This window comes from Vicia villosa, unplaced genomic scaffold, assembly GCF_029867415.1.
Source record: "Vicia villosa cultivar HV-30 ecotype Madison, WI unplaced genomic scaffold, Vvil1.0 ctg.003793F_1_1, whole genome shotgun sequence".
Lineage (NCBI taxonomy): Eukaryota > Viridiplantae > Streptophyta > Magnoliopsida > Fabales > Fabaceae > Vicia > Vicia villosa.
The window spans coordinates 43,315-54,680 of record NW_026706301.1 but is presented as its reverse complement, the minus strand read 5'-3'; the positions used below and the strand labels follow the sequence as shown (position 1 = coordinate 54,680).

Here is an 11,366-nt window from a genome sequence, read left to right as displayed (position 1 = left end):
CAGGGTAAAGATTAATATCATTTGTATATCCTTAATTTGGAGCATTTAGATCATGCGCAATTCTATTATTTTCGAGCAAGCTTCTTTTAGTTTTGAATTGGTGGTTTATAATGTTATGTTTTTCTCTTGGAGTTGGTTAGCTAGATTAAGTTTGACCTCTTCTTTCTCTAGCTTTTATGCATGGTACAAGTTACCGCTAGATTGTTTTTCGACCTTGTAATTCGGTGTAAGGGTTGCACCCCTAGTGTGATTTCTTAATTCAATTGTTTTTTAAAAAAAAAAGTTGGCGTATTTTTGTTTTCGTCCCTGTATCTTATTTTTGTTGTAAATGATCCTTGAATGTTAAAATCTTTTTGGTTTTAGTCCCTAAAGTTTAAATCCGTAGGAAATTCAGCAGGTTTCTTGCGGATTTTCCTGCGGTTTTTTATTTTAGGAACTAAAACCAAAAAGATTTTAACATATAGGGATCATTTCTAAGAAAAATAAGATGCAAAGAAAAAAAATAAAAAACACACAAATTTACATGGACCAAAAGACTATTTATATCTATGTCAAAATTACATTTTTCTATAAATTTTTTAAAATGGACCATACTAGAACTACATCTATATAATGGGAAAAGAGTACAATATAAGTTACAGATAATGAGTTAAAATCAACAACACGTATGCTTTTTAGCTAGTATTCTTATTGAATGCATTAAGTAATAAGTCAAAATCTTATGGGATACGATCTTCTGATAAGCTATATTTCGTTAGAACAAATTCACATTGACAATGTTAACAGGCCCACTCGCAGCAAGAAGCAGCCCATATGGCTGAAGGATTTTTTACACTAAATAATATTTAATTTTAGTAGTTATTATTGTGGACTCTTTATGTTATGGTTGTTTTGGGCCTGGCCCTTTAAGTGACCCATTAGGGTTAAAACTTGTATTTAAGCTTCCTTGTGTTGAGAAGGAAAAAAAGAAGAAATTATTCATCTCTTTTATTGTTCTTATGCATTTTGAGTTTATCCTCCATTAGCAAACCCTAGTTTGGTATAGTTGCATATCTCTTCCTATCATTTTTGGTGCTTTCATTTTGTTCCATGCCTCCTAAACCTACCCAACCTGCCCCCAATGAGATCCTTGAACAAGCTGTCAATACAGCCGCTCTGCGTTTGGATTCTGCCATGCAGGAAACCCAACAACAACTTGATGAAAGATTTCATATAGTCCACTCAGATCTACAACAAACCCAGCAGAATCTGGGTCAACTCACCACTCGGCTGGAAAACGACCGCCAGCTCTCAGACTCACGCTATGAGTCAATCATGTCTGCGCTCAGCAAGCTCCTCAAGGAGAAGCAGCCAGCAACTGCTGCTGCTGCCAGCACACCAGCCGGATCTTCAGGTATTTTCCAACCCCAACCCTCTAGTTCTGTTGTTACACCACCCATTCCCACTATCCTCACCCCTACCAACACCCCACAACGACATTCTGCCTCAGCCACATCTACCCTACGCCCTTCCACCCAAACACCCTTGCCCTTCACTCCTTACCCAATTTTTACTTCAGCCTTTACAGCCCCCCCACACACTCAACCTTTTCCCTTCACACCACAAATTCCATACAACCCCATTCCCAATTTAACACCTTTACCACCCTTTCGTACCCCCAAATTAGAATTATCTATGTTCGATGGTTCAAACCCACTCAAATGGCTCTTTCAAGCGGACCAATACTTTAATTTTTATCAATTACCTCCCGAAAACAGATTGGGCATGATGTCCTTTTATATGAAAGGTGAAGCACTAAGTTGGTTCAAATGGATGTACAAAAATCAGGAATTAACGGACTGGTTTTCCTTCACTAGGGCGTTGGAACTCCGTTTCGGACCATCCACCTACACTAATCATCAGGCTGAGTTATTCAAGCTAAAACAAACTGGTTCAGTTGTAGAATATCAAGCTACCTTTGAAAAATTGGGCAACCAGGTTGTAGGCTTGTCATCCGAAGCCATTATTAATTGTTTTATTTCTGGATTGCTGCCAGACATTCAGAATGAAATTGCCCTTCATAAACCTACTACCATCTCCCAAGCAATTGGTCTTGCTAAGCTTATTGAATCTAAAATTCTTGAAGCCAAACCAAAATTTCCAAAAACCTTTTCCAACACATTCAACCGTCCTAGCCAAGTCCAACCAAGTTTCTCACCTTACCCAACAAACCCAAAACCGGTCCCATTGAACCCCCCACCCAGACTTCCCATTAAACGTCTCTCCAGTGCACAGATTCAGGAACGTCGAGCCCAAGGGCTCTGCTTTAATTGCGATGAGAAGTTCATTCCAGGCCATCGTTGCTCAGTGGGAAAATTTTTATTGTTACTAGTGGATGATGACGATTCAGAATCCCTCCCTACTATGGAGCCTATTCAAGACCAGACACTAGATTCTGCTCAAGTTATCAATTCGGATGAGACTTATTTTCAATTGTCACCTCAGGCTGTTAACGGACATTTTTCCCCCAAAACTTTGAAATTTAATGGGCTTATTAACGGATTGGCAGTTACCGTCTTGATCGACACCGGTAGTACACATAACATCTTACAGCCTAGGATCGCACAGCACTTGAAATTACCTACTACCCCAATTCCCAACTTTGCTGTAATGGTGGGTAATGGCTCTAAGTTATTTTGCTCAGGATTATGCCCAAAAGTCCCTATAACACTCCAAGACACATCGTTTACTATCCCTTTTCATCTTCTCCCCATCGAAGGTGCGGATGTCGTTCTTGGCATGGAATGGCTAAGAACCCTTGGCCCTCTCATGGCTGATTTCTCTATACCCAAAATCTCCTTCTCCTACCAAAATCATGACATTACCATCACCGGGGACCCAAAAATACTTCCCACTCCCTCTACGTACAACCAGTTGTGCCATCTCCTTCACACCGACTCCATTGCTTCCCTCCACTTACTCTTATATCAACCTATCTCATCATCCCAAGATGCAAATTCCAACCCATGCAAACCAAACCCCCTTTCCTCACTACCTACCACAATCCCTAAACAAATCATCAAAATCCTGCAGTCTTTTCCCTCTGTTTTTCAAACCCCCCGTGGTTTGCCACAACCAAGACAACATGATCACCGCATTCCTCTCCTACCTAACACTGCCCCAATCAATGTCAAGCCCTATAGATATCCGCACTCTCAAAAAGAAGCTATGACTACTATAATCCATGATATGCTTCATGAAGGAATCATTAAACCCAGCAATAGTCCTTATTCCTCACCAGTTCTACTCGTTAGAAAGAAGGACGGGTCTTGGCGTTTTTGTGTTGACTATAGAGCCTTAAATGCGGTTACAGTTCGGGATCGTTTTCCTATTCCAACAATAGAAGAACTATTTGATGAGTTGGGATCTGCAACTATTTTTTCTAAGATCGATCTTCGATCTGGATATCACCAAATCAGGGTTGCTAAAGAGGATACTCACAAAACAGCATTCAGGACATTCGATGGACACTATGAGTTCTTGGTTATGCCATTTGGCCTAACTAATGCTCCTAGTTCGTTTCAATCAGCGATGAATGATTTGCTTCGCCCATACTTACGACGGTTTGTCTTAGTTTTTTTCGATGACATTTTGATCTATAGTACTTGTTTATCTGATCATGTTTATCACTTAAAATTAATTCTCAACTTACTTTGTTCTAACCAGTTTTATGCTAAGCTTTCAAAATGTACGTTTGCTGTTCCTAAAGTGGATAATTTAGGTCATATTATCTCTGGTGAAGGTGTAACCCCAGATCCTACCAAAATTCAAGCAATGCTGGACTGGCAACGACCACGATCTCTCACGTCTCTCAGGGGTTTTTTAGGTCTCACCGGCTTTTATCGACGATTTATCCGTCACTACGCCACACTCGCCGCTCCCCTCACCGATTTATTACAGTCCACTAAATTACATTGGAATGATACAGCAGATGAAGCTTTTACAACATTAAAATCAAAAATGACGGAGGCTCCTGTCTTGCATCTTCCGCACTTCTCACAGACCTTTGTCCTTGAAACGGATGCTTCAGCAGTAGCAGTTGGCGCGGTTCTTTCTCAGCAAGGACATCCCTTGGCCTTCTTCAGCAAGAAACTGTGTAATCTCCTTCAAACTTCCAGTGTGTATGTACGGGAGATGTATGCAATCACTGAGGCTGTAAAAAAATGGAGACAATATTTAATCGGGCGACATTTTCACATTTATACAGACCAGAAAAGTCTAAAGAACCTATTAGTGCAAACAATTCAAACACCCGAACAACAAAAATGGGCGGCTAAACTACAGGGTTTTCAATTTGACATATTTTACAAACCTGGGAAGGCGAATCTGGTGGCTGATGCTCTCAGTCGAAAACACACTGAAGCCGAAGCAATCCTACTCTTTGTCTCCTCTCCGGTACCGCACCTCGTAACACAGTTGAAAGCTTATTACAAAACCAGCCAAGAAGGGAAGAGTCTCATAGAGAAGATTAAACAAGACAGCTCTATGCATCAGACTTTTCACATACATAACGATCTAGTCTACTACAAAGGTCGCATATTCATACCTGCATCCGCAGACTTGCGAACTTCCATCCTCAAAGAGTTCCATGACACCCCTATTGCCGGTCATTCAAGCGTCAAACCATGTCTGGCGCGCCTGTCTGCTTCATTCCTTTGGCCTGGACTCTACAGAGATATTAAAGATTTCATTAAGACATGTCAGGTGTGTCAAAAGAACAAATACATGACATCCCGAAAACAGGGACTACTCCAACCATTAAACATTCCAAAGATGGTCTGGGACGAGTTAAGCATGGATTTCATTACTCACCTTCCAAACTCTTTTGGACACACCGTCATCTGGGTTGTCTGCGATAGGCTAACCAAGTTCTGTCACTTCATTGCGTTGCCAACAAAGTTTTCTGCCAAAGACCTCGCCTTGCGTTTCTCCATCGAGATCTGCCGCCTTCACGGTATGCCTTCATCCATCGTATCCGATCGCGATCCGATATTTCTCAGCACCTTTTGGAAAGAACTTTTCCGCTCCCAGGGAACCACCTTGAGATACAGTTCGGCTTACCACCCTGTAACAGACGGCCAAACCGAAGTGGTTAATCGTTGTTTGGAAACTTACTTACGGTGTTTTACCAGTGAGAACCCAAAGAAGTGGTTTCGTTACTTACATCTCGCGGAGTTCTGGCACAATACATCACATCACTCCTCCATCAACATGTCACCCTTTGAAGCCCCTTACGGACGAACCCCTCCGTCTTTCTCCGACTACGACCATGGGTCTACAAGCATTCCCTCGTTGGAAGAATCTCTACAAAACAGACAAGCAATTTTAGAAAACCTTCAACACAATCTCAAATTAAGCAGACAGAAAATGGAAACTCAAAGTAATAAAAAAAGAAAAGACTGTAACTTTGAGGAAGGCGCTTTAGTTTTGCTCCGTCTTCAACCTTACCGGCAAGGTTCCGTGCAACGTCGTACTTCTCAGAAACTTTCACCTCGCTTCTATGGCCCTTTCAAGATACTGCGCAGAATTGGCAAGGTCGCTTACCATCTGGATCTTCCACCAGACGCCAAAATCCACCCAGTTATTCATGTTTCACAACTCCGTGCGTTCTATGGTCCCGCTTCACTATCTCAGACTGAGGACGCCGAAGACGAAGAGGTGTTTTCAGGGGAAGAGAATACGATTGCAAAAGGGTCGCAAGAAGGGAACAAGTTGACTGAAGAAGAGAGTACAGAGAAAACTCAGAAGCAAAAGGAGATAAATGAATCTCAAATGGAGAGAGAACTCGAAGATAAGGGAGATTTGCTAAAGACTTACACGCCTCCCCACTCTTGTACTTTGAAAACCACTTCCCCACATCTTATCTCCAACGGATCTTGCAAGGATCAATCTGAGCCGTCCGTAACCCAACCAAACCCACTCTCCACATCCTCACCATCGGTTCCCACTGACCCTTCACGTGATTTGGTCTGTCCCAACACGTTTCCAGCTGTAACCATTACTTCCCAGGACCCACAGTTTTCAACTCAACCACGTGATCCACTTTTGGGTTCCCAAGGCGCCGCTCCAGCTGTTTCCAACTTATCATCACTTCCCAAAACCCTAGTTCAGCAACGAAATGGGCCTCATACTTGGGCCAAGTCCTTCGGGTCAACCACCAACAACACTAACCTTGAGGACAAGGTTGTCTTTGGGCCAGAGAGTAATGTTAACAGGCCCACTCGCAGCAAGAAGCAGCCCATATGGCTGAAGGATTTTTACACTAAATAATATTTAATTTTAGTAGTTATTATTGTGGACTCTTTATGTTATGGTTGTTTTGGGCCTGGCCCTTTAAGTGACCCATTAGGGTTAAAACTTGTATTTAAGCTTCCTTGTGTTGAGAAGGAAAAAAAGAAGAAATTATTCATCTCTTTTATTGTTCTTATGCATTTTGAGTTTATCCTCCATTAGCAAACCCTAGTTTGGTATAGTTGCATATCTCTTCCTATCAGACAATGCCATAACAAAAACATATGGGTAACCACTGCTACGAGTTTCTAGCTGCTTTAATGCCCCGTGTTATATTCTATTCCCACAACAAGTAAATATTAATCAATCAACATGAGTTTTTGGCATGAGAACAAACCAATTGTCAACTATATTTTTTCCTGTAGCTAAATAAAATTTGATTCTTTATGTACACCAATAAAAGATTTGGATAAGAAGAGTCAAAGACTGACACATTGGTAAAAGGTGTCAATGTTCATTTGAGAAATTGAAATATAACATTTTGACTTTAATTTTGTGACTATAAATACATGGCCAAATGAATGGTATATGATACAGATTTGAGTTTAGAAGATAATAGGTTAAGTTCATTGATGTTGTTGATTTGCTCAAATGTCTTGCATGGATAGGCAGAGAGAGTGAATCTGAGCCAAGGATGACTTGCCGGCAACTTCTACCAATGTAGAATCCCTTCTCATTTTTGTTTTGCAGGCGAGTTACCCTTCCTCACGTTTGCTCTCTTTTCTTTCATATGAGCTTTTTAAAGAGCTTCCAATTAAAGTTTGTATGCATAACTGCATGTTAAAATATATCATGTTTGCAATATCAACATGGCATTATATATTTTCGTAGATAGAGTGGGGCACAAGAGTAACTCAACTTTATAAATTGAAAAGTTTTGTGTTTTGATATTTGCAACACTACCTTGATTAATATAAAAAAAAGAGAGAAAAACTATGGTCTGAAAAAATGTTGCACGTTGCAACTTGCAACTGTTGCAGGGTTTTACCATAAAAAGTAGCCCTATATAATTTGAAGAGTTTTTTTTTTTAAGCAAGATATATTAATAACGGTAGAACTAAGGGTTCTACAACCTGTTTACACATAGAAACGGGATAACCCGACAAAAGCGAAGATTACAAATCAATTACAACTACGACAAAAAGTGCAAAAGATCTATGCAAAACTCGTAGAAAGAGTAATTGGGGTGTGTAATTTTCCCACAAAAATAACACCTCCACACCAAGTGCTTAATATTTCAAACGGTATTATTCACATTCCAAGCATCATTTCGAAAACAAGCTCCATTCCTAACCGACCAAATAATCCAAGTGGTAGCAAGCCATACAACTCCCAACTTCCTATCTTTCACTTTTTTGCTAAGAAAAAACAAGTTCCAATCCATAAAATTCGACAAACACTCAACATCTACCCTATCCCCTTTACCAACCCAATTAGCTATCTCACTCCAAATATTTTTCACCACCAAGCAACTAAAAAATAAATGACTACTAGATTCCAAACAATATCCACAAAACAAGCACTTTAAATCATCCAAAAGGATAGAAATACCTCGGATCTTAAACAACTCTTTCACCGAAAGCCTATTAAGGAATAGTCTCCAACCGAAAGCCTTGATTTTGAACGGAACTTCCAATTTCCACAACAACCCAAAAGCTTCATCATTTCTATTTGAGGGACCATGATGAATACGAAGATTGTTATAGAAATTGTAACAAGATGCTACCGTAAATACCTTCACCTCGGAGTAGCTCCACACAACGGAATCCTTTCCCTCCTTCCAACCTCTAAACCCCTCCATCCTCCATATAAAATCCGCATACACCTCCTCCAAACAAAAATCTCCCACTTCTAACACGGACAATCCGAAATATCCCCATTTCCACACTCCATCCTTCCATCCTCCCATGGCCGCCACCGAAACAAACTTTAACCAAGAAATGTCATATAACTCCGGGAACAACTCTTTCAAAGAAATATCATTCAACCACCTAGCCTCCCAAAAAGGGGTAGAAAATCCATTATGAACGGAAAACCTACAAAAATCAACAATAGGATCAAGAGAAGAAGAAGAAATAATTTTTAACACATCCTTCCACCAAAACGAACATTTTGAAGCAATATTATTAACTCCTCCTCCCCCGAACATTTTGGATGATACATCTCCATACCGCGTGTTCAAAACTTTAAACCACGACGAATCTTGTCCTTGAATAATCCGCCATCTCCACTTGTTAAGAAGAGGCAAATTAAACAAATTTATGTTTTTCACGCCTAACCCCCCTTTATGCATAGGTAAAGTGACATCCTCCCACTTAACCCAATGAATTCTTCTTCTTTCCTCTACACCTCCCCATAAAAATTTGCTTTGAATACTAATGATCTTCATTGCCACCTTTCTCGGAATTTTGTAAAACGATAAAGTGAAAATGGCCAATGAACTTAACACGGACTTTAAAAGAGTAATCCTACCACCCAATTTTAAGAAACGATTTGTCCACCCTTCCAAACGATTCTTTAACTTAGCCAAAAGAGGATTCCAAGTAGCTTCTTTCCTCGGGTTAAACCCATTGGGAATACCAAGAAAATAAAAGTTGCTATCATCCAATTTGCAAGAAAAGAAATAAGAAACCGCCTCCAAAAAATGATGATTAGAATTAATACCTATCAACTTACTTTTATGGTAGTTAATTCCAAGACTCGACACTAACTCAAAAGCCCGAAGCACCGCTCTCAAAGCCCACACATGCTTCCAATTGCTCTCACCAACAATTAGAGTGCCATCCGCAGATTGAAGCATATCCACCGAACAAGAACCATTAATAGTGAAACTTTGAAAATCCCCCACCTCGATAGATTTTTTAACGAGCCCCGACAATCCCTCTGCCACTAACACAGAGAAAAGGAGAGAGGGGGTCTCCTTGTCTTAAACCTCTATTCACCACAAACTCCTTCGTTGGACAACCATTCACTAAGATGGACATATTATTATTAAACACGAGTAATTCCATCCATTTCAACTACTTATCACCGAATCCCATACTAATTAACATGTATCTCAAAAAACTCCAACTCACCTTGTCATAGGATTTTTCAATATCCACTTTGAATAAAATGCACTCTTTTCCTTCCTTTCTCGCATAATCCACAACCTCATTATCCACCACCACACCATCCAACAAATGCCTACCGGGAACAAAAGCACTTTGACATGGAGATATAATTGAATTTAGCACCCCTTTTAATCTCCCCGCCAAAAGCTTCGCCACCACTTTGTAAATGCAACCTACTAAGCAAATGGGCCTATAATCATCTAATCCGATAGGATTATTTGACTTCGGAATTAAAGTTAAAAACGAAGAGGTGATTACCTTAGTAATGGGTCTCCCATGAAAGAAACAATTAAAGAAATTGATGAAAGCTTCTTTAATAAAGTTCTAACACTTCTTAATAAAAAGGAAAGAGTATCCATCCGGCCCCGGACTCTTTGTGTCACCGCACTCCCACACCGCCTCCTTAATCTCACATTCAAGAAAAGGTTTCTCAATATCCCTCGCCTCCTCCCTACTAATAAAATTGAAGGAAATGCCATCTAAAACCGGTCTAACCTCCTCCGTTTCAATGAACTTATTCCCAAAGTGCTTGAAAACCTCCTCCCTAACCTCCTCCACCGACTCCACCATAACTCCCGATGCAAGAATCGGACCGATATGATTATGTCTTCTTCTACTCTTCATCACTTTATGGAAAAAATCACTATTAGAATCACCCTCTTTAAGCCATTTCAAACTAGATTTTTGAAGAAGCATGTTCTCTTTAATCCTCAAATTCCGCCAAAAGCAACTACTCGCCTCTTTTCTAGCCCACATTCTCTTCTAAGGAATAAAAAGAATTAGCATTAGGGAAAGAAGCTAACCTTTCATCACCTTGATTAATCTCGTGTACTCCTTTCTCAATATCCAAATCGATCTTACCGAAAACTTTCTTATTCCATTTTTTGAGCTTATCTTTTAAAAGTCTAAGCTTTTCTTTCAAAATGAAATCGCCTCTTCCTTCAACCTTCAAAGACTTTCACTCCCTTTCCACGAAAGGAATAAAAGAGTCAAAAGAAAACCACTCGTTGTTGAACTTGAACGGTTTCGGCCCCCAATTATATTTGTCCTTCATAATCCAAATGGGACAATGGTCCGAAATGTCTCTATCACCAATCATTTGACCAACAACCTCCCACCGATTCACCACAATGTTGGATAATAAAAAACGATCAATCCTACTCATAGACTTACCATCTCCACTATACCACGAAAATTTCTTCCCTTTACACGAGGTGTCAACCAAAGCACTCTTAAGAATGGACTCCGCAAAAAGATCCGTCTCCTTCTTGTAACTCCCTGCCGGTCTCCCTTTTCTTTCTCTACCATTCTTGATCGCATTAAAATCTCCTCCAATGATCCATTCCCCGTCGGTGTAAATTTTCATCAAGTCTAATAATTTGTCCCACAAAGCCTTCTTCTTAATCAAATCACAAGAAGAATAAACATTCACAACGTAATAAAGATCCTCCTTCCAACTTACTTTCAACCCCAAAAGGCCTTCCCCCTTAAAGCTAAGGAGAACATCCATATTACTTTTCTTCCATAACGTAATCAAACCACCCGACCTTCCCACCGAGTTAAAAAACGAAAAACCAATCTTCGGGTGTCTCCATAAACTATTGGCATAGGCCTCATTCATATTGGTGATCTTTGTTTCTTGCATAAGAAAGATGTCCGCATTTCCTTTGTTAATCAAAAAACTAATTCTCATTCTTTTGAGCGCATTTGCTCCCCCTCTAATGTTCAAGGAAACAATAATCATTGACCCACTTTATTATGCTCCTTCCTTCTTTCCATTGATACCTCACGCCCCTTTTCCAAATCCACAATCCTCCTAACAAGATTGCTCCTACCTTTCTCATCAACCACCCCTAATGCCACAATCGCCTCCCATAGTTTATCCCCCACGTCCCTTTTAAGAAATTCCCATTGACTACCGTT

At 40.1% G+C, this 11,366-nt stretch overlaps 2 protein-coding genes across 2 annotated transcripts; one reads left to right on the top strand and one right to left on the bottom strand.

Annotated features, from left to right (window-relative positions):
- The first annotated feature begins 1,089 nt into the window (after positions 1-1,089).
- On the top strand, positions 1,090-6,309 carry LOC131641513 (uncharacterized). The gene has a single exon (XM_058911818.1). It carries the CDS (start codon positions 1,090-1,092, stop codon positions 6,307-6,309), a length of 5,220 nt encoding a protein of 1,739 aa, XP_058767801.1.
- Positions 6,310-10,401: 4,092 nt separating this feature from the next.
- On the bottom strand, positions 10,402-11,064 carry LOC131641512 (uncharacterized). The gene has a single exon (XM_058911817.1). The coding sequence runs from the start codon at positions 11,062-11,064 to the stop codon at positions 10,402-10,404; it is 663 nt and encodes a 220-aa protein (XP_058767800.1).
- Positions 11,065-11,366: the final 302 nt, after the last annotated feature.